The sequence below is a fragment of the Babylonia areolata genome, chromosome 21 (assembly GCF_041734735.1).
Source record: "Babylonia areolata isolate BAREFJ2019XMU chromosome 21, ASM4173473v1, whole genome shotgun sequence".
NCBI classification, from domain to species: Eukaryota; Metazoa; Mollusca; class Gastropoda; order Neogastropoda; family Buccinidae; genus Babylonia; species Babylonia areolata.
The window spans coordinates 17,185,128-17,211,748 of record NC_134896.1 but is presented as its reverse complement, the minus strand read 5'-3'; the positions used below and the strand labels follow the sequence as shown (position 1 = coordinate 17,211,748).

At 44.9% G+C, this 26,621-nt stretch overlaps 1 protein-coding gene across 10 annotated transcripts in view; it reads right to left on the bottom strand.

Moving 5' to 3' along the window:
• Window positions 1-4,167: 4,167 nt before the first annotated feature.
• Window positions 4,168-26,621, bottom strand: part of LOC143296512 (uncharacterized) — a 116,245-nt gene continuing 93,791 nt past the window's right edge. For 7 of the 10 annotated variants that reach the window (XM_076608489.1, XM_076608495.1, XM_076608491.1 and 4 more), the window contains 5 exons: window positions 12,054-12,499; window positions 11,115-11,618; window positions 10,721-10,842; window positions 8,943-9,036; window positions 4,168-7,704 (listed from right to left, as the gene is read on the bottom strand). In XM_076608489.1, the coding sequence (XP_076464604.1) occupies window positions 7,651-7,704; window positions 8,943-9,036; window positions 10,721-10,842; window positions 11,115-11,618; window positions 12,054-12,389 (1,110 nt within the window). In that variant the 5' untranslated portion in view covers window positions 12,390-12,499 and the 3' untranslated portion in view covers window positions 4,168-7,650. Of the gene's footprint in view, window positions 7,705-8,942; window positions 9,037-10,720; window positions 10,843-11,114; window positions 11,619-12,053; window positions 12,500-14,452; window positions 14,804-23,413; window positions 23,623-24,524; window positions 24,664-26,621 lie in introns of those variants that run through there. The other 3 variants (XM_076608498.1, XM_076608496.1, XM_076608499.1) reach the window with 3 other exon arrangements.

Genomic DNA, 26,621 nt, shown 5'->3' with positions numbered 1-26,621 from the left:
CGGCTCGCGTGTACTACTGATATACGCGCGCGCGCGTGCGCGCTTGTGTGTGTGTGTGTGTGTGTGTGTGTGTAGTTCACTTCAGTTCCAGTTGTTGGTTTCGTGAAATGTCTAAGTTTTACATAATTACGAACTTTGGTAATTTTTTTCCCACGCCAAAGTAGATCAGATTGTTCACTCGATCTGTCTGTCCGTTTCTCCTTCCTTTCCTGTCACGTACACTCACCGTGCTTGTCCACTAGACTGTAGTGTCAGATAAAGCGATAAAAATGCAATATGAAAACGAACAAACAGGCATATATTTGACGGTACTCATGTAAAGGCCGAGTGAACGTGGGCGCCGTGTTGCCCGAACGCAGATCTGATACACTGGCTAAGTGGCTAATAGCCAAGTGATGTCCACACAGGACACGTACTGTTCGCGGCTAACTCCGTCTATAGCGCAGCGCGGATCCACTTTCTGAAAGGCTTACGTGCTCTTCGGCACTCACACTTGGTTTTAGTCGCAGTTTCGAAGCGTGAAAAACTAAATAGCTTAGAGTAATTGGCGTTGAGTGATCAGCCGAAGACCCACCGCGCCACTATATCGGATCCATGTAAAAGACTCGCGTGGTTATGACGTCGTTTTCTAATGCAGTGACGGCTGAAGTCTTGAATAGTTCGACCAATCACGAAGTACGTAACATCATCCTTGCGGTCAAGGTCAGTCAAACTCTGAACAGAACATTGTCATTTACTTTATTAGCAGCATTGACTTCAAGTTGCGTACCTTGTACATGGAGAGATTTACCACTCTTTGTTGTTTGTTAATGTGAGTGGAACAATTTTAATGACCAGTCGTCACATGGGTTGATTATCAAGGTCGTGCGTGCTCTCCCATCCCCATATCGGCAGTCTGGACCACCGTGGCTTCGGTTGGACCGTGTCAGTCTGGCGAGTCAAACACATTTCAGCATTTTCCACACTATACAATGTCGGTTTCACGCATGCTCTTCGGCGAAATCGGATACAAATGCCAGTAAGTATAACAGATTACAGGTAAAACCAACTCAGTACCTCATGAAGGTGACGTCATTGTATTGTAAACTCATTGCATTCTGTCTGGAGATGCTGTCAAGTGTCTACATACGCAGAGAGTGAGAGAGAAAGAATGTGAGTTCTGAGTGTGTGCACGTGTGTGAGTGATTGAGTTTGTGAGAAAGAGATTAACTGCAAAGGTCACCATAAAAGGTTTAATTATGTTTTCAAGTAGGCCTGCCAGTGATATGATATACACACGCACATACAACACAGTGAAACTGACACACGCAGACACCAGACACAATCACTCAACTGCATCACACTGGGCGAAGCCATTCACAAAGCTAAGTTTATCGATGTATGGACACCTTATTGCCTCAAGATCAAGCTTGTCAACGTTCTTCCTATTTCAAGTTCCTTTGTATTTCCATTTTACACTTATTAATCGATCTAGAGCACGAGATGTTCGAGCAAGTCGGATCGTAGAATCAACAAAAGTGAAGCTGACCGAAATGAAGGGAAATAACTCTGACAATCCTTGCTTCGTGACTTCATCGCTCGTTCCCATGGATAGACTTGTGGGTTGTCGTCCCTGTGTCAGGGGCTCCTCTGCGCTTGGAATGGAATTCCGAAACGAGTCAAGTTTTGCAGTTTCAAGAATGTCGAGCACGAAGTTCCAGATCCTTCGACACACCAGTCAACGCACCATTCAGCTTTATCTTATCCAGTAACTTAAGAAAAATGAACGAAACATTTGCCCATTTTATTAACCAAATTATTTTTCTTGTTTCAAGCAGTGTTCATGCATCGACAGACAAGCCCCCAGTGCAGGATGGGTGCAGATTTGCTTTGAACTAACCATCTGTCGTATTTCGATTGTTGATATTTACAACATGATATTCGTGTCCCCAGTGCAGAATAGACACAAAAAATAGAATTAATTGCATCGTCTGTCAACAGCCGGGAAGTAAATCCATATTGATGTTCGATCACTGCTGAAACGTGATAAACTGAGGAGTTCTGATATCCTGGATGAGTTTAGCAGTGTGGCTCGATCTATTGCTTTAATTAAAACATTAGAGCTAGTTGAAATGTCGAAGAGGTGACCTGTGACCCATTTTGATATCCAGTGGATGAGTTTTAAGTGACTCTGTTGCTTTAATCAAAACATTAAAGCTAGTTGAAATGTCGAAGAGGTGACATATCCAGTTCCCAGAATCTTTTTGTTCATGGCCCACTCGACCACAGTCATGTGTACAGTGGTGGACAACTGGTAATGCCCCCGACTAGGAAGCGAGTGTCCACGGGTTCGAGTCTCATATACTGACTGGGAATTTTACTCCCCTCTCAACCTCCCCCCTCCCTCCCCCTCTCCCAAAATTCTGTAAAAAGATCTATTTTGATAATAGAACAAAATAAACACACTTGCAGGGGGAAAAAAGAGACAAAGAAAAGGGGAGAAAAGTAAAAGTGTGGCGCCACACTGAGGTCACACGCTCTTCAGGGACAGCGTCCCGAATTCCATACTCACAAATCTGTGGTGGCAAAAACCAATCCAGTACAAGTCATTGTAAAGGCTGCCGATTACTAATTGTTAAGTACCAATTAAGATATATATATATATGTGTGTGTGTGTGTGTGTGTGTGTGTGCCCAAGCATGTTGCGGCACATATTGTACGTTGTACTTCGGCACACTTGTAAGTAGTAGGTAGATGAGCAAACCAGCGAAGGTGGACGGAGGTCAGTGGCTTCTCTGCATGATTACAGAGCTGACACTGGTATGCTGACAGGTGATGGTACTGACGACATCGTACGCATTCAGGCGGTCACATAGAACACACACACACACACACACACACACATATATATATATATATATATCGAGGGAGAGCAGCAGCAGCAGCAGCAGCAGTAGTAATATTAGACGATTTGGTAACAGCAGTCATTCCAATCTGAGCCATATCAGACGGAAGAGACCGGAGTTGAAGGATGTGACTATGCATGCATGCCTCTGTGTGTTTGTATGTACGTGAGTGCGTTCGTTCGTTTGAAAACGTGTGCGAGCGTGCGTGTGTGTGCGTGCGCACTCGCGTGTGTATGTGTGAGAGAGAGAGGGGGAAGAGCGGGATAGGATGGTGCGTGCATGCGCGTGTCTTCTGGTCGAATGCTAGCGTTGCCATGAACGGACAGGTAATCAATGAATTATGGATAACCTGGTCTGATGAGGAAACTGAAGTATCAATTCAACCATGCATGTGTGTGTTCAGATGACATTGGTTGCATACGCGCGCATGCACACACTTGCAAATACACACAAGTGCCTCATATATATCTGTGCATTTCTAATTCGCACTGTGTGTGTACGTCGTGTATAAACGTGCAAGAGAATGTGTACGAGGATCTGTGTGTGTGTGTGTGCGCGCGTGCGTTACATCTTCAAAATCCGAGACAGAAAGACAAAACATGCGGGAATAGTAGCGGAGACATTTTAGCTCAAAGATGGTCAACGCTAAAAGAACAAGGGAGAGAATATTTCATGTTAAGATACCACCAACCCGACCTCCTATTGATAGTGAAAGTGTGTGTGGGATGCTGTGAAAGGGGAAACTGTACGACACTGTCGATCATCCCGTTTTAATGCCAGCATGGCATTTGCATGGTCTGACAGTTCGTTATTCAATAGTGTTTGTTTCATTCTGTTACCTTTCCTCATTATCTAAGGGTCCAAAGACCGTCCCAGAAATCTGCAGGTACATTGGACATTTTTTTCTAACTGGACTCGTTTAAAATCTCTGTTCAGACAAAATATTTTGACCCAATGTAGATAGTTGGAATTCTGTATTCACAATCTTTTAACCCGTCATAACCATGGTGATATTTTTTGTGGAATTGTAAATAAGACGAAAGAGTGGGACAGGAAGAATTATGTGTATAAGTGATGGGTTAACACAACTGACAGACCTGAGGAATTGTGTCAACTGTTCCTGTGGTGCTTTTCAGCGACTCTGAAAAGTTCATGACAAAGAAGATGACGAAGAAGATGAAGAAGATGAAGAAGAATGGGTTTAACCAAGGCAGACCATCACCACCATCCCCCCATTTGCCACACCTTTTCACCCCAGTTCTCACATCACTAAGGCCATGACTGAGCTGAGCAAATTGTCTTTATTCTGATCAAAAAGAGTAAGAAAGAAACAACACACAAAGAAGAAACCATTCTCAGACACACTGTACAACAAACGCTTTTGACATTTACAAAATTAAAATAACTTTAAAATGTAATTCTGACTTGTTGATGATGGGCTTTGTACAGACTAAGTAGACGATTCATTTAAAACTCAACATCTTTGGGGAAATTCTGCCACTGTAACGTTCTTGTGGGTGAGGGGATTTGATCTATCAACCAGTGTTCTTCTCCACTAAATGCAAGTCCCAAGTCCCCTCCACCTTCATGTCCACCAATTCCATATCTGCATCGTTTTACAAAGCAAGTTTTCAAATCTTCATGGTCTTAACGCATAAATCACTAGATTGTGTCCAAGCATCAAAAGGTAGAAACGATTTTGGCATTCTGGGGGGGAGGGATGGGAAGCAATAGGTGATGCTCCAAGGCAACTACTGTCCCTTCCAGCCTTATTTCACGACCGTCAGTAACAAAATGTTGTCATCTCCTAAGTCTGAAAGATACTTTTTTGTGCATCCATTGCTTCCCAGCACTGGTTTGTGAAATGCCCATTTCATTTTATCCTACTGGGTCCTACATTGTCTTCAACACATTTTGGACTTCTTTTTTTTTCTTTTTTTCTTTTTTTTACATGACTGGCGCCGATCAAAGTGGACCACTTTGAAATGAAAATGAACCCCACCAGGAAAAAACATTGGTCCCTTTGCACAAATGTACAGGCAAGGGGAGTGCGAACATGGACATGATGAGTTCAGGATATCTACAAGTGTATATATATATATATAAAAAAAATTTAAAAAAACCCAACATAACTTGACTAGAATGGGAATTTGGTTAGTCCATTCGTTTTTTACCTTTCACACCTCATTCCAGGCACATTTCGCAAGATATGAGTGCACAGATGTTTTTTCAAAGATTGAAATGGCTGTTAGAAAAATACAACATCCCTCTGCATCACTGAAAGACTGTGTACTTAGTGTGCTTGCCATTATCAAGTGACAGGTGTGGACCAGAAATCAGCTGCAGGCAGATACCATGTTCATGTCATGCCATGTCCACTGTCATTGTGAATAGAATACAACACATGTGTGTCAAGGGGTTGAAGAGAAGGTCAACCACCTAAAGATTAACGGATTATGATTCATTTTTGTTTCTTTATGTAAATAGACAGTTTAGCCAAGGGAAGCTACTCCTTGAGACTGGTTACTACGTAACGTCAATATGGTAGTTCTAAACGATCATTCATCTTTATTTATCTGTGAGTTCTATTCCGTGATTTAATCGTAGTATTAGTTGTATAGGATATTAAGCTCCTTTCGATACATGGCATCCTTATGATTATTCTTTCGTATTTGACTGGATGATTGTCTTTCACGTTTAACTGGATAATACGTGCACATCAATAAGTCGGTTTCTCGGTTCTTCTTTTTCCTTTCAATGCATGGCATCATTATGATGATTATTTCGTTTAACTGGGCAATATGTGCACATCAATTAGTCAGTTTCTCTGTTCTCTTTTCTTTTCTTTGATTGCAGAACCGTGGTCATTGTTTGAATATAGGTATTTGAACAAAGAGACAGTGTTCTTATCGAAAGATGACAGTACACACAACTGGACTGCCAACTGATGGTATACACTGATGGCATTTCCAGTTTTGAAATCTGAAGTTGAGTTTAAACGACCAACTGTCAAAAAGCCATGAAGGCGTTGTTCAGGGCTTGGGTCCCGTTTTGAAATGTATCATGATCCCTTGTCAACACGCCAGTCCCTTTCTGCCTTCAGCCCAAAAGGTGGCTTTACCATGTTTGGTTCAACCTTTCCAGTCATTTTGTTATACACTGTCGCTGGCAATGTTTCAGTCTCTGTATCAGAACAAATGACTATGCTGTGGACTTCAGCCCAAGAAACTCTACATCAAACTCTCTACAATGTAAACATTAACATTCAATCATTCACACCATGATTACAGCTCATACATCAATACATTTTGAAAGTGGGCCAAAAAATAATGAAAAATACTTTTAATTCCTACAGTATACAGATCGTCTCTTCATAGAAAAAAAAAACCAAACCAAAGTTGAATGGAAAAACATAAGCATTTCATGAATAAACCAATGAAAATAGATTTGTTCACTTGATCCCACTGCTCCTCGATTTAAAAATCTATTATAAAAGGCTGAGCTTGGACATTACTGTTTCCACTGGACCACTTATTAAAAAAAAACCAAAAAACAACATTCAGACATAATCACACACATGCACAGACAGGACTGGGTCCTTTGGAGTTTCATATTAGCATCTGTGTTAATCCTAGTCAAAGCAAGTTCACTTCGAAGCTTCCCCTTCCGAAGGTCTATACAACATGTAATACACATCCTTCGGTTGCTTACATACATCAGCTGCAAACATCGAGCCACTACCAAAATTTAGCGAAGTATTCCATTCATTTCCCTTGGCTGTACAATAAAATGGTTCACATCTCTTTCATTAATGAAAGGCGTGTGTAAAGATAATTTTAGCTCAACAATTTTGGGTGATTTTGTTATGTCTGTGTATGCTGAGATTGAGAAAAAAAAAATCATCGAAGAGCTCTCTTTCCATACAATTTATTGCAAGAAGCTTTCATCAATTGTAAAGTTCCTAAACACTGAAGAGCTCTTTTCCATACACAATTTACTGCAAGGAGTTTTGGTCAAATGTAAAGTTACTCATCCAAAGACAACCAACAACCTATCTGACTTGTTACTTGGTAACAACAACTGATCTGACCCATGACCTGGTCAGTGTCACACTCCAAGGCATTTTTCAGAAGCCCAAACAATCTTCCTTTCTGGACATTTCTCCACCCCCCTTCTCCTCCCTCCCAGTGACCCCTTTTCTCTGGCTGCCTGTTACAATGACCACCTTACAAGCAGTTATAATAAATATAACATTGTCTCTGTACAGGACACTCAACAAAAATGTGCGTATTACAAATACAAAAAAAAAATAAAATAAAATAAAAAACCAAACAGATGCCACCAACACTAAACCGCCTGACAAGAGCAACAATCTGTTCAAGTCCACTAAGAAATGCATTTGCACCATATTCCTTATGCCATCATTTGCATAGGAAAGATGAGCGAGTAATGAAAGGAAGGAGAGAAAAAAAAAACAGAAAAAGAAATACAGCATAAGTATGTAACATAACCACTTTGGAGAATAAAAAAAAAAAAAAGAGGGTAACTTTCACACACAGTTGAACAACGCAGCCATTCGACGAACACTGGATGCTGCACAATGCATGTGGAGCCAGGCAAGGCCGGACTGTGGGAGGCACCAGCACACCGGAGTGGCACCACCTGCAGACAAACGGAACATGCTGGCTTCTGGCCCGGGGGCAACCACCAAGTCGCTTTCAGCCTCTTCCTCCTGCTCCTCCTCCTCTCTCTCTCTGCTGGCCGTTTATGCCACCATGATGACATTGTTCTCTTGCCCATTGTCGTCCGACTTGGTTGGCTATGGACAAAGTTAACCAAGTAAACAGAAATGCCACATCATGAAAATGAAAAGGTCTTGGTCAATCACATTTCAGATGGATACTTGAGGGTCAGTGATGTAAATGTTCAATTCACTTCGCCACTAACAGCTTTACACAAATCCAGTGAAAGCAAGCATTTTCTCCACAAAGACACCAAACTCACTCTCTCTCTTGCTCTCTTTTTTTCCAGGTACATGCTAAGCTATAGGTAATCTAAGTAAAAACAAAAACAAAAAAACTCTGGTATGTGATAAAGGTAGCCTCAAATTCTCTTCCCGTGTCTGTTTTAAAAATGTAACTTTGAATACAAATTCTAAACTTTGGCAAAATGAACATTACTGTTGCAACAGAGCAGACTCACTGTTGAAAATAGTTTACAGTGAAAAATATATTAAATAAAAGAATGAGAGAAGCTTCAATTAAATAATACTACAAATATAAGGTGCACTGTATGTATGTGCCTATATGCACACACATTCCCTGAGTGATTCTTCCCCTTCCTTTGTGGTATGTTAGAAGTCTTGCCTGTGCATGCAGATGTGTGCACATTGTGTGTGTGTGTGTGTGTGTGTGTGTGTGCGTGCATACATAAACCTGCATGTGCAGCACACAAGTGAACCTCTGTGTGTGTGTACAATGACTACATGAAATGGCATCTTCCATAAAGTAGAAATAGGACAGTAGAAAATGGATTTCTTTGCAAATGTGTGGACATCAGATCTGGAACTACACTTCTACATTCAGCTCCTGAAATGCTTTCAGCTTCTGCAGAAAAACAAAAATCAGCGACAAAAAACAACTGTTCAACAACCAAACTATATCCAATCACAACACAACATCAACAAAACGTCTTTATTGTCCATTTTAAAATTAACAAATAATGAGGCCAGGAGATGAAATGATTAACAAATAGTAAAGAGCGGTAACTCTCTCCATTCACAAGGTACACAATTCAAGTCAGTGCTGCTTACGCTACCTATTCAGCTAGCACACAGGTAAATAAAAGGTACATTGGAACAAACCCACACACTACTTCTTTTGTACCTTGTGAATGGAGAGAGTTACCACTCTACTATTTGTCCATTTTGAAAACAAAAAAATTGACTTTGGTCACCTCTGCTGCTATCATAGCTGAATAAATTCATAACGTTCACAACTGTAAAAGAGACATCACAACCTCTATCAAGAACAACACTGATGTCCATGGTAAGCTCACCTGGTTTTTGTTGATGAGCCACTGTTCATCCACAATGTACTTGTAGAGGTACTCCCCTTTGGGAAGATCAATGGTGGCGGAAAACACATCGCCGCTGAAACATTTGATAGTGAGACGCAAGGTTACAAGCACTGCCAGATACTTTAGAACAAGTATCTAAATAAAGAGAAAATAGAAAAAAAGAACGATATGCATGATTACATATGCTGCCAGATATTTTTGAACAGACACTTTGATAAACTGCACTGTCCCCACAATACAAAACAATCCACATTACCACATTGCAGTACACACACACACACACACACACACACACACACACACACACACTTGGGTTTACGGAGCACAAACACAGACCTAAATGAATCATGCATAGCAAATGAGGGCACTGCGGTTGACGATCGGTGCAAGGGGAATCACCATTGTACAAAACCAAAAAAAATGAAAAGTTGCCTCCCTTACTCCAGACGACGAGGGGAAGTCGTCAGCAATGAAACACGCAAGTATTTTTCAGTTTCCCTCAGCTTACTGTTCAACCCCTCCCCTTGGTATATTTGCTATTTGTTTTTCCTCTTTTCATGAGTACATCCAAAGACGAAAACTTAAACTTTAATGAGATGTCTACAATCACCACCTGTATGTGTGTGGAGACATCGATTTTTCAGAATTCCTTCCCCTTGCAAGATTATGTTCAAATGCCTTCATAATAACAGTCAGATTTTTTTTTCTTTTTTTCATTTACTATGGTGCTGGCATCAGCCATATATTTTCTCCCACCGTGTTCATCAGGATGAAAAAACCAAATGCTTGTTCCCTGGCCTTCCACACTCCGATTCATGGACAGCTTTCTGTGCTCTTGTGTTTTTTTGTCTTCAGTTTGAAACTTTTCACAAATGTTTTTCTGTTAAAGGATGACATAATTCTCACAAAGTCAATAACAAAGCACTTCCTGTTGGACTTTGAAAATTCAGTACCATTCTAAAAGTGATTGTGCTTGATGTGCTTTATGTTATATGTACTCGAGCCAAAAGACAAATTTCTGTGCATCTACACACAGAAAGATGTATCTTATCTAACCTCATATTATCCAAATCGAGTTGGCACATATAACCCAACCACGTGTACACACACACACACACCTTTGTGCTCCAATTAGCTGACAGCTTACAATTAACGTAAATGTGAGAACACATGTCCATGAGAATGGGACTATGGATGCGACATGCATCAATGTACAGATGCACATGCGCAAAACATGCAACCAAAGCTGGTTAATACTTGCTCCATAAAGCAGGGCTGAAATGGAGTCGGGAAGCACGACCCCTTTATTGCTGACGCCTGATAAACAGTGTAGCTACACATCTTGTACCTTGTTAAATTGGAACAATAGCTGGTGACAAAAACACACAGAGAGACATGTTTGCAAGCACAACAATACTGCCAAAATAAACTAAAAAAAAAAAAAAAGAACAGAAAATATACTAAATAGTAATCAGCAAAGTTCTGTTTATGCAAAGTTTGAGTATGTAAAAAAAAAAAAAAAAAATAGCAGATAAATGAGTTTGGTTGCTTATATGACCAGATCAGCATTAGGGCTAAAAAAACTATGAATATCAGTTCCATAAGAAAGTGGAAAAACCGGAAAAGACTAAACAAACAATTACTCGAATAAACAAACAAATAAGCACATAAACATATCTTTTTAAACAGATGAAGAAACAAGGAAATAAATGAATACAGACAAGCCCCCCGTGGGGGGGTCTGACCCCAGGACTTACGTCTTGACCAGGGCAATCTTCTCCCCCCAGTCGTTGAAGGAGCCACTGACCAGCACGGTCTCGCCCCCCTCCTCCCACGTGAATTCTGCCTTGTGCACATTGTTGCCAGGGTCCTCTGTCTCCTGCACACAGGACAGGGAAACTGACTGAACACTTCTGCTGGTCTTTGTGTGTGTGTGTGCATGCGCGTGCGTGCATGAGTGTATGAGTGGATGTGTGCATGCACACTTGTATGTAAGGTGTACTTGATGCATGTGTGTTTTAGAGCGTATAACGTTTCATAGTATACACCAAAAGCTCCCTTTTCCTGGGAAGCGTGAGCAGGCAATCATGATGGGAAAAGGGGCAGCACTGCCTGGAGATGGGAAGTCAAGGGAGGGAGGGAGGGACTGACCTGACTTGGAGCTGTCTCTCCAGCATCCCCGCTGTCAGCAGCACCAGTGTCCGCCGTCTCTGCAACATCCTCCACAGGGGGGGCCACCTCCTTCTCTTCCTCCGCTGGGGCAGCAGGGGCCTCGGCCTCAGGGGCCGGGGCAGGCTCCTCTGGCGGGGGTTCCACAGGCGCCGCCTCCTCAGCAGGCGGAGCTGGTGGCTCTTCGGCAGGGGCTGCCGGCGTCTCTTCCGCTGCAGGTGTCTCTTCAGCAGGTGCTGCAGGTGTCTCTTCCACTGCAGGTGCTGCAGGTGTCTCTTCCACTGCAGGTGTTTCCTCCACTGCAGGTGCTGCTGGCGTCTCCTCTACAGGTGCTGGGGCCTCCTCTGCCTTGACTGGTGCCTCCTCTGCTGGGGCTGCCGGCGTCTCTTCTTGGGCCTGGGCGGCGGGCTCCTCCTCTTTCTTCTCCTCTGGGGCCGGGGCTGGAGCCTCTGCTGCCGCTGCTGCTGGTGTCTCCTCTTTGGGGGCCTGCCCATAGCGAAACCATGTGTCAGCAAAACATGTACTCATCAGGGTAATCAGATCTGGGTAATGCTTTTCCCCCCAAATCCAGCTCTGTGGGATATTTTTTTTAAATGAAAAAAAGGAATATGTACAATAAAAAGAAGACAAAACACACACACACACACACAGACAATGAAGGGAAAATCGGACAATAAAACAATATGTCAAAGCAACACTTCCTGCCAATGGCAAATCACACACACACGTCCCTTTCAACCACCACCACCCCCCCCTTCCCCACACACGTGTTCCTTTCAACCACTGTCCCACACACACCCACAAAATAATAAGACCACACACAAACAGAACCACGCACATACTAACAACACCCATACCCCCCTCCCCCAGCATACACACACACCCACACAACGACAGCACAACATAACACACACAACTCACCTCTTTCCCACCACCTCCATCCTCAGCCGCAGCATCCTCGGCCGCCGGCGTTTCTTTGGTGGCCGCCTCCCCCTCTCCTCCCTGCCCGTTCTCCTCAGCCTTCTTCTCCTCCCCTTGCTCCTGGCTAGCGGCACCGTCCTCTCCCCCGGCGGCCGGGGCGGCAGTGGTACTGTCACCGCTAGCAGCCTTAGTGCTGTCCTCGCCCTCCGCTGCTGGGGCCTCTCCGTTCTGGGCCGGGGGGGCCGTGTTCTCGGCGGAGGCGTTGTTCTCTGTGGCACCGCCGTTCTCGCCGTTCTCCTTCTTGCTCTTCTTCTGCTTGCTGCTCTTGCCTCCCATCTTTTGTGGTGAAGGTGGTGGTTGGTGGTGCTGGTCCCTTTTTTGTGGGGTTGTGGGGGGGTTGTTTTGGCTTTGGGGATTAGCTGGCTAGCTCGCCTTCACGCGTCCGTCTGAAAGAACAAGAAAAACAAGAACCTGGGATGAGATCGAGGATGTCGGTTTCAGTCTGAAAACACTACATTATCTCTTAAGAATGCACTGGCTCTTAATGCTGCAGCCTTGGAGAGGGAGGGGCCTGGGGGGGGGGGGGGGCGGGGGCTAGGTGGCCTTTGGGGACAGTCTCAACACCCACTGTCCTAAAGCCCTCTTAGCTGAGAGTGGGGATGTATACTGGGCGATACACTCTCTGCTCAATTCAAAATTCCAGCCCAGATAGCCAAAAGAGCAGTTGCCTCTTCTGCTGTTCTGATGGCCATAGTCGGACACAAAATATCACACCTCTACAGTCACATGTACAAGTGTGCTTACTTTCTAAATCATCTTTCTGCTTGATTTCAGACTATGGTCTGAAGAATTTCACATCTGACCACGCAAGATCTAACCCACTGTCGTTTGACCGACAGATCAGCAATGAGATGTATTCCAAGTGCAATTTCTACTTTCTTGTGTGCTCTTAAGTGTTGATTTTGCGAAACCCAGGTAATGTAATCACCAGGAGGAAGAAGTGTAGATAAATAACGGTGACTGACACCCTAATTGGTAACCTGTGCCACAGTGACAGCCCTGTACTGACGAGCATTCCCGTCAACAGCGCAATCAAAGTTTAAAAAAAGAAAAAGAAAAAAGATTTAAGTCAGGGCGAAGTGAACAACGAAACTCGACTGCTAAACAAAAGCAGATGTTTTTTGTTAGGTTTCACTTCAAGCCAGTGCTGCTTGCTGAGCTTCCCACCAGCTGACACACAGTTAAATGAAAAGATACAGAAAAATAGCCTGCCATGCATGGGATGAAAACAAGCACCCCCACAACAACCGAAACAGAGGGTACTGAGACAAACCAAGGGATTTCATCAAAATCTCACTGCAATACAACATATATCCAATAATTTTAATGTAAATTGTGTCTGAAGATGACTGTGCTATAACAGTCCCGTTTTGGTTGGAGAAGGCGTGAGAAGGTTAGCTGCTCTTTGTGCTTCCTTTTCTCGTCTATCTCGGCATCCAGCATGCACACAACCAGCACTTGCAACGCTGGCCAGGTATTCCGATGAGCAACACTTACTGGAAGTGTCAAAACCTTTCATTTATCGTCGCCAGGACTTTGAGGGGTTTTGGGGGGTTTTTTCGTGTTTTTTTGTTGTTGTTGTTTTTAGAGGCCATGTGCGTTCTTTTAATTTGAGAACGTCTTGAGCACCCACACAACAGAACCACACAAGGCAAGAGAAAGACGTCCATCACATGGACATAGCAACAGGACTTTGTATGATTTTCTTGTTGTCGAGTTCAAAATACTTATAATTATTTGATATTCTCAAATAAAACACTGTCCAAAGCAAATTCCTGTCTGCAGCAACTCACCACTGTTACTGAAACATTTCATTCAAGCTCTCGATCTGAGGTAGCCCTGTGACTACTGTACAACAGCAGCAGCTTCGTGCTGTTTTACGGGTGAAAAAGTGTTCCCCCTGTGTCTGTCGGTCTCGTTTATGGGGATTGTTGGTCTCAGCAGGCAGCTGACCCTCACAGTGGTAATTTAGCGGCGGTGTCCACCACACACTTGACCATCACTCACCAGCCAGGACACTTCTGCTAGGATAGACCCGCATTGCTGGCATTCCTCCTCTATGCCCTCCCCCTCTCTCTCTAGCTCTCAAGCCGGGCAGGGCTGCCTGCCTGCCTGACACTGTCAGCTGGGGGTCAGGTCCAAACATGGAGACATCGTTTTTCAATCTCTTGACTCGCACAGGTGCGTCAGAAGACTTCGGAAATGATGACAAAGTGACAGTCCAGTTTCTGTTTCGCTTCAATTGTTCAGAGAAAGAGAGAGAGAAGGGGAGGGAGGGGTTGGGGGGGTGGACGAAGGGAGGGAACGGGAGGGAATGACCGATACGCGTGATACAGTACCTGCATTAACTCACTCAGTACGGCCAGTCCTCTCTTCTCCTCTACACAAACCCCTCGGATGTCCAGTGGGTGTCTGAATGACCCAACCTTTAGCTTCCGTCGTCAGAATTGTGGTATTCTTTGTCAACATTCAGTGTAAGAGCCTTCCGCTTGCAATATTTTGATGGTGGCAATTGGGGTGAGACGCTGTTAACGTCGTCTCTTTCGCCGTTCGTATGGAGAGAGTTAAAAAAAAGAAAAGAAAAAGAAACCACGGGATGGATCAGAGATGATAAATGGTGTGAACACTTCGGCAAGTGCCCACAACTCAACACCAGTTTTGGTCGCTGACACACACATGTTCGGTGTTGTACTGATAAGTGTTCATTGTCAACAGGAATGCGAATTTGGACTCTCTTGCAAACAACAGCAAAGGTCAAAGCACACTATTTCTCATCCTTCACACTTCATACTAAGTTGACGATATCATAATGGGTATTTACGCAGTTATTTTGTGATATGACCGTATAGTTGGCCCCCAGTGAGTCAGACGGACAGACAGACAGACCGAAAGTGGGACAACAAAACGGAAGGAACAAGGAAGATGGCGGCCGCGCAAAGAGAAGAGTGCACGTAGGCAGTGTGCTTGATTCATGAACAAACATGGCGCACGTTCAGTAGGTCGCTGGTCATTATCCTGACGGGCTAAGACAACACGCCGATACCACCTGGTCAAGTTTTAATCGCAGGATGAAACGTGTTGGTCAAGGCGTGCGGAGAACTTGTCAACGGACAGCACGCACACCCCGCCACGTGCTGCAGCATCTTAACCCCTTTACTGCTGCTGACAAGGCTGCTCGTTATGAAGTCACTTCAAGGAGATACTGCACGGCTTATGGGTCAGCGATGCCAGTAACAAATCTTTACTGGACTTCTTCCTTTCGGGAGTACATTGCCTCTGTTCATCAATGACGTGTTCACCAGAAGCAGGATATGTTCAGTGAAACGGATGTCACAATGATCGCATTTCACCGAGATTCACCAGTCAAGGGGTTAGTCGCTCTCTCTCATCTCCTCGATCACCACTGTCTCCATCACGTTACAGTTATCTACGGCAGTATCATAAGTGTAACGCTACACTTAAAAACGAAAGAAAACAAACAAAACCAAAACAGCAGTAAATAACTATCAGTCTCTTCAATGTCTAGACGCGCGTATCTCCCCCCTCCCACTTCCCACAGTACCTCTGTGTGTGTGTGTGTGTGTGTGTGTGTGTGTGTGTGTGTGTGTGTGTGTGTGTGTGCGCGCGCGCGTATGTGTGTACGCGAACGCCTGCGTGCGTGCTCCTGAATGCACAATCTGGAATGATAAATTAACGAACAAAGTAAATCAGATCCCGCTGTCAACAACCCAACCATGCACGTGAAACGTGTGCATTTATTTTCAATCCATATCCGGCAGAGATAATGCGTATGAATGTGTCTACAACTGCAACCACAGCAAGTATAATATACATCTTAATCAAGGCTATTTGATACCAGATGAAATTCGAAATACCGTCACAAACGCTGTATCGTTACTTCATTTCCTGTTTACACAATGCAGCATCGCACCATATGATTTCCTATGTCCGGATATGACAACGAGTCACTGTTGCGAATAACGGAAATTGTTTTTAAGTTCTGGGCTGAACATGCATGGCATAAGTAAGCGTTTGCTGAAAAGTTATTTAGTGTTTGAGAACAGAGTGTGGTGCGTTTGTGCGCGTTCGTGTGTGTGTGTGTGTGTGTGTGTGTGTGTGTGTGTGTGTGTTTGTGCGCGCGCGCGTGCGTTTATGTGCATGCGAGCGTTTGCGTGCATGCGTATATATTGTCTGTGCGCGTGTTCATTTCTTTCCTCCTCGCACTTGGCACTGACAGCTGTGACTGAACGAGGCATATGTATTGTGCACATTAATACTCCAAATGTTCGGTGTTTTGGGTGTTTTTTTTATGTACACGTGCTTTTGTGTACAGGGTGATTTTGCGGCGGATATTGAGGATAACCTTCCTACAGCCCCCCCCCCCTCCCCTCCAACCACCCCCGCCTCCTCTATGCACCGCGCCCATCAACTAGTTCGTTGCATTTTTGATGCTCAAGGTCATGTGTTCTTTTGACAAGCGGTGTACGTGTGTACGTGGCAAACCACAATATGGATCGTTGGCTGACCCCTGGATCTATTGTTATTTTCCGAGCGATACGGCCTATCGGTATCAGATCTTGACTGCTGGTTGACCCAGAAATGATAACGTTATTCATGTCCCTGTTCCCACAAACAGAAGAAAAAAAACACTCACAATAAAAAGCGAGTGCAAGTCGCTTGGAAGGAAACTTATAAAAAAACTCGGGGGCTGGGCTGCACAGGTCCCTCTCAATTTGTTGGGCTGTTCGTTTAGGGACAGGTCACCCAAACAGTATCATGCAGGCTTCGTGAATGACACCAGCTGCAGCAGCACGGCGCTGTCACCATAACAAACGCCACGTCCAGTCCATTGCAAGCAGTGTGCCACACACAATACTGCTGACACGTACAGTGTTTATAGGGGGGGAACTGACGATGTGGGACGGGGGTTTTGTTATCACACACACGCGAGCGAGCGCGCGCGCACACACACACACACACACACACACTTAACACACGCAAGGCAAGCACACGCATACAACAACGCACGTGGACACACTGAAACTGACTACAGCAGGACTTTGTTCTGCACTCTCACTTCACCCCACCCCACCCCACCCCAGCCCTCACTTTCCACACACTGACAGTCATCACAAAGTATGACAGTATGAACAACAATTGCCAGATCCGGCGTTTTGTTTTACGATCTCATTTTCAGATCGACAGGGAAAAAAATTTGCTAACTGCATGCCATATGGCACAGCCATCATTTTATTTTCGTCCGTTTCAAAGCGGCCAGGACTACATTCCATTGTTGTTAATTTCACTGAGGACCAACAACAACGTGTCAAAGGTGGTGGTGGGGGTGGGGTGGGGGGGGGGGGGTGTATGGAGGGGGGCAAGAGAGGAGGGGGGAGGGGGTTAAGGTATGTCCAGTTGATTTTTTTTTTAACCGTCTTCGGAGTAAAATAGCTACAGCAACAACACACATATTTATATCATGCACGCACACACACACACACACACACACACACACACACACACACACTCATATTCACATACATGCAGCATGCTCATTATTGTAGGTTCGTCTATCTAATTACAGGAGAATTAATTTCACAGACAGATACACATTTATCAATTCAGCACTTCGGCAAGGGCGCGGCTTGTGGACGCCAAAGAAAAACACAAACACACACACGCGCGCGCGCACGCACACACACACACAGACGCATGCGCGCGTGCGCAAAGAACCCCCCACCCCACCCCCACCCCCCAAAAGCCAGACAGTACGTTCATTAAAATATATGTTTGATGTATGATCGATACAGGACCAGCCTTACAACGCCCCTTTTCGATCGGCTGAGCTGTTGGCAATAATATTTGATCGATCTGACGATCAGGACGTCCGTGATTTACTGCTTTGACGCATTCTAACATGCATTTAAGGAATTAGTTCATAGTTAAGAAGACTGAGATGGGCGAGGTATCGAACAATCTAACGAGAATGAATGAACGATTTTTTTTGATTTTTTTAAATTTTGTTTATTGCATACAGGCCATGGGCATCATTGCACTGGGATAATACTGGGAGGGGGGACGTGCTGACAAAGTATCCACAGAGAGAGATGGGGGGGGGGGGAGGGAGGGAGACAGACAAACGACAGACAGACTCAAGAATCCCCGTTCCCGAGACGGAGGTCGGATATGATTGGGGTGAACGTCCCCGCTATGTTTTTTTTTTCTTTCTTTGTTTTTTGGTGTGTGTGTTGTTGTTTTTTTAATATGTAAAGATGTAGCTCACAAACAACAGACGTACAGAAGTGTCCTCCCCCACCCCCCCTCCACCTCATTCCCACCTCTCCGCCCACTTTTATCCGAAAGTCCTCAAATGACCCAGCTCCACACAAACCCCGTGTATGTCGACGTGCTCCGATACTGTATACAAATCGACCAACTCTATCTTTAAGGACGAACATCGGTTCAGGAGGCGGCATGCTGGGAGTGAGGGTGGTATAGAAGATACACGTGGCAGGATAAAACCCTAACAAACCGCTCTCTCATATGAACCATATCCACTTTCTATTTCTGGACAAAATATATATACACAGACATATACATATACATGCAGACAGACACTTTTTTTTTTTTTTGGTCAGATGATGCTAACAGTTGTGACAGGTGTCTGCCCGTGAACGCGTAATGTACAAGATTATATCCACACACACACACACACACACGCACATATATATACTGAGGTCGCGGTTTTAACGTCTTTTCCCTGTGTATGTTACTCCAGCGACATTACAACCGGTGAACGCAGCCAAATTCAGGAACGCAAAATATCCGTTCAAGTTTTCATGCCTGCATGACTGGCCAGGTGACAGAGAGGGAGACAGAGAGGGAGAAGAAGTTGGGGAGACAGAGGGACAGAGAGAGACAGAGAGGGAGAAGAGGTTGGGGAGACAGAGGGACAGAGAGAGACAGAGAGGGAGAAGAGGTTGGGGAGACAGAGGGACAGAGAGAGACGAAGAAGTTGGGGAGACGGAGGGACAGAGAGAGACAGAGAGGGGGAAGAGTTTGGGGAGACAGAGGGACAGAAAGAGACAAGCAGAAAGAGACAATGAGAGACAGGGAGAGTTGCAATGGTGTGTGTGACTGATGCTTGAACAGGTTTGCGGCCGGGGGTCCATGGGGCCAATTAAGCGAGGTAGTGCGTGTCTCACCCTACTACCGAAACAAAGTAAGCTGACGTTAAAAAAACAAAAACAAAAACAAAAACCACCGAAAAAAAGTAAAATAAAACCTCGCCAAAATAACCAGTACGGGAATCCCCATAGTCCGGAAATGCCCCCATCCTTGTGGCCTGGCAACGACGCCTGCTGAAGACTGGACCCACAGTCTTCCCCATCCGGCCACCGGACATGTAATAAGTGTACGAGCAATTCCCGAAGGTCCGGGCCAAGGTAGGCGGCACTCAAACAGCCAGTGCCAACACACGTCCGTTGGTAAAATGGCTCTGATATTCGTAGGACGACAGATAAAGACCCTGTGGCATTAATGTTCCGCTTTCTCATGCTTCCAGAGCAGGGGAAGTTGTCGATGTTTTGTGGACGGCAATAAAACTATAGATGGGTGCTAAGTCTATTGACAAATAATGGTGAAAGTCTGTTAAAGGAAGTGTAGGTTGTGAAATGAGACTCACTTCGATAAGAAGTGTCGACGTTTCTAAACATGGGTTCTTCCTTCAGGGACTGTGATAACTGGAAATGACAGTGGGTGTAAAGGCAAAACGTAAAGCAACATTTCTGGACAGACCAACAAGCTATTCAATAGGCGTTAAACCGAGGGACGACCCTGTCGTCCCCCGCCCCCCCTCACTACCCAAATCATCTATCTTTGTCAATGATACTCGCCAGAGGTGAAAAGACATGAGAAAGATTCAATTAGATATTCATTTGCGCGTTTCATGATAACTTGCGCTAAAGAAAGGTAGCAATATAGGAATTTTCAATTGCTGCAGCTGACAGATCTGTTGTGAGCTTAAGCCTGACCTGGAAAAAGACGTTCACTCTCTCGTGTATATTTAGATCGGTCCCAACTAACATACACACACGCGCACGCGCGCGCAGAGATATATACATAATTATGTATATGTAGATAGATCACACCTACACGCACGCACACCCACACATACAGAGAGAGGGAGTACAGAATCGCAGCAACAAACGCACTGTGTCGACTGTCACACAGTAACAGCTGTGTGCGCAGTATAAACAGCTGTATTTACGGCCATGCTTTGATCAGCTTCACTGCGAAACCCCACCCCAATTATCACCGTCCCTGCAGAGCCCTCCTACCCCCCGTGACCCATCCCCACCCTCCGAAAAACAATAGGCATTCCCAAAACTGAACACCAGTTTGGCAAAAGACACGCGTCCATGTATCAACAGTGTTAAAAAACTGCGCGGCAAGAACTTATTGCCAAACGTAACACATGGAATACATGAAGATCATATCAATTCAAAGCAATAAGCATTAAAGCGGCGAAACAAATTACACACACTGAAGGGAGAAAAGATCCAAAGATTCGTTTACAAAAGAATACACAATAGCAACTGCAAGCCAGTCACAGAAATCACCATCAAAAAGAAATCATAAACAGTCAGGAAAGTGATCAGATCTGTGAGGCGAATTTTATCATCATGTTCGCGATGTATGTATTTCATGTATTTTGCCTCATGTAGAAGAAAAGTCATACCGTTTTAATATAGTGATCCAAGAACCCAACGACAAAACCACCATCATCACGATAACACTCCGCCAACTGAAGGCCAGACAGACAAAAAATGAAGTGTATCGTTCGTCTGGGTTGTCCGATTCCAGCACACAACAAATTATCAGCTTCACCAGCCCATCCCTCCCACCCAGACCCCCCTCGGAACGACTGACGTACAGCCAGGTCTCCACCCATCTTCAGACAGCCAGGACCCCCCTCGTAACGACCCCCCTCGGAACGACAGACGTACTGCCAGGACCCCCCTCGGAACGAGAGACGTTCTGCCAGGACCCCCCTCGGAACGACAGACGTTCTGCCAGGACCCCCCTCGGAACAACAGACGTTCTGCCAGGACCCCCCGTTCTAAAATATGACTGTTCGGAAACTTTTTTTTTCTCGTCTGATCAATGGAAATCTTTTCTAAGTCGCCGTCATCAACCACTGAGAAAATACTCGCCTGCTGTTTCAGTCACGATACAGCACCAGTCATCGAGTTTATACCATCATTCCAAACTCTGAACATGCGATGTCCACAAAATGTATGCTGGGGTATATCATGTGTGCGTTATATCACAACTTAATAGTACTGCTGGAGAGCATATTATGTGTGCATGTTTCGTTACAGTGTAATATTATATGCCGATCCAACGACTGATCATTTCTTGTGTATGGCATTATTGCATGCGTGGTTAATTTTCAAGCGACATGTTAAGCATTTCATGACTTTCGAGTACGCATTATCATTGAATGATAGTGATTGTCGTGTATTGTGTTCACAAATCAATTTCTCATTGAAATGATAAAGTTTTCTGTAATCATCCCCTCCATCGGTGGATTAACACAAATGTCTCATCACGTGAATCATGACTGTCATCCCTCACTATCACCTTCAGCAGCTACACATCCGATCAAAGCAAACGGTGAACCGGGAACGTCCTTCGCTATGCGAAAAGTTCGAACTTTAAAAAGAAGTGCGAACCGATAGCCCTTGAAGATTTATCAAATCAGGTCAGGGGGAGGTGGGGGAGGGGGGGGGGGGGGGAGCTGAACAAAACAGGAGTGAGTCATCCACAGAGAGAGACATCTGCAACTTTGCGGCGTGGCCCTGACTCACGGAGCCTTTGTGACCCACTGTCTTGCACTACAGTCAGCACGTGGTGTGTGTGTGGGGGCGGACTCTGACGCCTGCCTCGCTCCGCCTGCCCCTGCCCCCACAACGGACCCCCTCATCTCATGCACGTGAATGCACAACACGTACAGAAAGATGACACGAGACGAGGAGAGACGAGACGAGACGAGAAGAGAAGAGAGACAGACAGACGGGAGAGAGAGAGAGAGAGAGAGAGAGAGAGAATCATAAGTCGTCAAAATGATTTTTTACGGAGGGTAAAAGAGTAAGCTTATACAGCTTTTATCCTGCTCTCTCTATTCCCCTCCCCTATCTCTTTCTATGTATGTGCGCGCGTGCGCGCGCTGCAGGCGTGTCATCCTATACATGTTGAACTGAAACAGAAGGTACGCGGGCACATATTCGTACAGTGCAGATCAGCCACAGAAAATACAGATAAACATAAAAAGCACACACACTGTGTCACACACACACACTGTGTCACACACACACACACACACACACACACACACACGCGCGCGCACCACTGATGTCACACAAACCAACAGTTATAAGACATGTGTTGTTGGCTGCCTCACGAGACAGGCAAGACAAGAGACAGGATCTCATTTAAAGACAAGGTGCACGTGCACGGGCGTACTCGTACACACGCACACACTAAACGCACGCCTTCTCCTACCCCAAGCCCCCAAAACAAACGTTAGTGGCAAGATGAGCGATTTATGTCACTGTTACCAACATCAGTGATTACTATGGCAAACACTGACACACACAATATGGAATAATACATTCAGTTGACCACCTTTCGTATTCTATTTCGCAATCTTCGTGACAGTTTCCCGTCGGGTTTAATGAATTAATGTCACACAAATAAGTTTTGCCTTTTTGCCTTGCGGAAGCGTTAACATAAAATAAAAAAGATTAAAAACAACAACGTCCAGCATGCTTATCGGGCACTGCTGAAACCTGTCATAACTGGCAGGTATTCCATCAACTACTCGTTCAGGCTTTGAAATCCTAGCACTATAAGTTTGTTATAAACCCACTGTTTCAGCGGTCAGACTGGGTTTAATCCGTTATCTATATAGTTCTCACATTTTTCTGATAAAAACATACCATATCATGAAATACTGCACAGAGTACTCTTTCAGTCAATATCAAAACACATGAGACGTTCAATGAAAGTACAAAACTGACCTGGACCACAACCAGCATCACTACTCCTACTAACTATCCTACTATTCAATCCATAATAGAATATCCACACAAAACAATGCAACTACTACCACCACTACTACTAACTCAGCTGCATTAAAATCTTACACTCAAACCATAATATAAAAAAAATAATTTAAATTAAAAAAAAATAAAAACACAGTCCTCAAGATAATGACAACCACTGTGGGCACTCACGTTCTCAATGTCCACTTCAGACAGGCCAAACTCCAAATGAAATAAAAACATACAACAAGCGTCAAAGATCACCCCTCGAACAGCTCCAACAAGGGAGGGAAGGTTGTTTCCAAAACAAAGCTGACAGGGACCGTGGACGCTGAGGCAACACCCCGGAATGCAGCGACACATCCCGGACAACCAGAACACCAAGGCACGACCGACGACTCCCACACACACACACAAAAGCCAGGTGGCGCCCCACTACGGGCCCGCTGCACAGATGGCGCTGCGATTCCCGTGTTGTCAAGTCCAATAACATTGTTGGGGAGAGAGGGAGGGGGTGGGGGGGTAAGGATCGAGGAGCCTGCCACCACCCACATCCACCCGTCCATCCGTCAGCACCTGTGGCCACCGACATCCATGCATTTCATGTCATTTTTATCTGTCCTGTCTCAGGTAAAACTACTTTTTTTGTTTGGGTCTGAGAGCGTGTTGGTGTTTTTGTGTGTTACCACCTCTCACGCTCTGACCCAGGCGATGTAAGAACTTGACCACAACATGAGAATCAAAAACAAAAAACAACACACACACACACACACCCTTCTTCACCCCCACACCCCCTTTTCCATTATCAAAAAATCACAGTTCGCTTATGTAGCACTGTTCTACATTCCCAGTTGCCCAATGCAACACTTTTCTGTCAAACCAGGTCGGCATGCAGGGGCTACATGCTACCCTGGTGGACGTTTTCAGAAATAACTGCATTCACTTCAGTTCATGGCTGGAATTTTCATCAATGATACAATTTCCTACTCAGTCAGTGTCGTCTGTCTACGTAATGTAAGATTTGCCTGGAAAGTAATCCTTCAACAACAACAACAAAAACCCACTTCTTAATTATGATAAAACATGTTCAAAACGCTTGTCAAAATGAAGTCTTAAGTCCCATCCCATTTTGACAGTTCGTCTGAAAGTATACTCCACTTCAAGATTTCAAGTATTTTTTCACGAAAGTCATTTTAAACTTAATTCCTGCAAAACCAATAATATCACTGCAATCTGAAATCGAGGAAATTTGACGATTGGAAAAAAAAAAATCTGAACAGGCTGCACAGCAGTCAGAACTTACGATTCCTCAGGATTCAGAGGTCCTGACTGACATCACGTAGAAACTATGGACGACAGACCACCAGACAGACAGGAGAAAAAAAGGAAGCACACATTCCTCCACTCGACAAGGATGGGCAGATGAATCTGTTGTCCTACTTCCTTCTTGCCCAGAGAGGTCGAAGTACGTCCTCAGCGGAATGACGTTGCTGTCTCGCCATTTCCGTCACTGATTTAGCGCAAGAATGTTTCACTTCCCTGTTGTGTGCATCGTAATCGCGTGTAAGCCCAGTTTTTTGTTGTCGTTATTCAGGATACTGTCAAAGTTTTATTTCTCATTCACAGAATTTAGTATTTTTGTCTAACATACTGACACGCCGATCACTGTAGTCGTTATATATATATATATAGCTCAAATGGAAACTAACTTCCTTTGCTTTGTATGGGAACATGTTGGGTTGTGCACGCGTCCGCGTATGCGTGCTGCGTGCGCGCGTGTTTGAGTGAGTGAGAGTGAGTGTGTGTGAGTGAGTGTGTGTGAGTGTGTGCGAGTGTGAGATATATATATATATATATATATATATATATATATATAGAGAGAGAGAGAGAGTGTGTGTGTGTGTGTGTGTGTGTGTGTGTGCGTGTGTGTGCGTGTGCGTGTGTATGTGTGTGTGTGTGTGTGTGTGTATGTGTGTGTGTGTGTGTGTGTGTGTGCGTGTGTGTGTGTCGCCTCCCATCTGCAAACAGCAGTGGAAACAATCATCTTGCCAACGAAGGACATGCAGTCATGTAGCGTCAACACATGCCCCTCATTCATCCTTCTTGGACAAATATCAGCATGTCTCCTCTGGTGGCTATTCTCTTCGCGCACCTCCTGTATGACAGTGTGGGTGGTGCATGTGCGTACGCGCGCGCGTGTATGTGTGTTCGTGTGTGTGTGTGTGTGTGTGCGTGTGCGTGCGCGTGTGCCGGGGGGTTAGTGTGTTGGCTGTGGTGGGGAGAGGGGCATGTGTGTGTGTGGGATTGGGGGACAGGTGCGTTACTGATGTACGAGACTGATCGAAAGAGCCTTTGTCAATGGTAATGACGGCGCACGCGACCGACTTGTTTCTACACACAATACAAGTATCATAGAAGGGGTTATGACTTTTATGAAACCCTGACACGTTATTATAAATATTATTTTTAAAAATATATTTAAAAAAAAAAGCTGGCGGGGCGAGGGGGCCAAACACACATCTTAATACTCAGAAACACTCGACCACATGTGGCCATTTGCATTAAATCAATACCTCGCTCGCCCATTCTCACCCCGTCCCCTATCTCCGTCTCCCAAGTGCTCACCCTCCTCCCTCCCCTCTCAACCACCTTGGCCTCCCTCCTACCAACCCCAAGTCTGTGATGCTTGCGCGGATCCGAGGCGAGTCTCCAGCCAGACAGCCACTTGTGTTTGACGGTCTGTTTGCTTCAGATGTATGCGTCTCCGGTTTGTCAACTCCAATACAAGTCGGCCAATAACAATAAAATAAACTAAAACATGACACAGACAGACAGACTGAGAGACAGAGACAGAGAGACAGAAAGTGAATCCCTTCCAGCTGATTGGCAAAACTCCGATGTCATGTGACTCACGATTGAGAGCCGCCAACATCTTTGTCGTGGGTGTTTGCTTTGTCTGGGTCAAGGCGTGGGGTCGTTTCGTGTGTGTGTGTGTGTGTGTGTGTGTGTGTGTGCGCCTGCGTCTCTGTGTGTGTGTGTGTGTGTGTGTGTGTGACAGAGAGAGAGAGAGACAAAGAGAGAGACAAAGAGAGAGACAAAGAGACAAAGAGAGAGAGAGACAAAGAGAGACAAAGAGAGAGACAGAGAGTGAGAGACAGAGAGAGAGACAAAGAGACACACACAGAGACAGAGAGAGAGAGAGAGACAGAGAGAGACAAAGAGAGAGAGACAAAGAGAGAGACAGAGACAAAGAGAGAGACAGACAAAGAGAGAGACAGAGACAGACACAGAGAGAGACACAGAGAGAGAGGAGAGGGAGACAGAAGTAACGTTAGTAAAAAATATTCCAGTCCTTTTAGTAATATACGGTCACCAGTGTCGCCTCGCCGTTAAAACGACA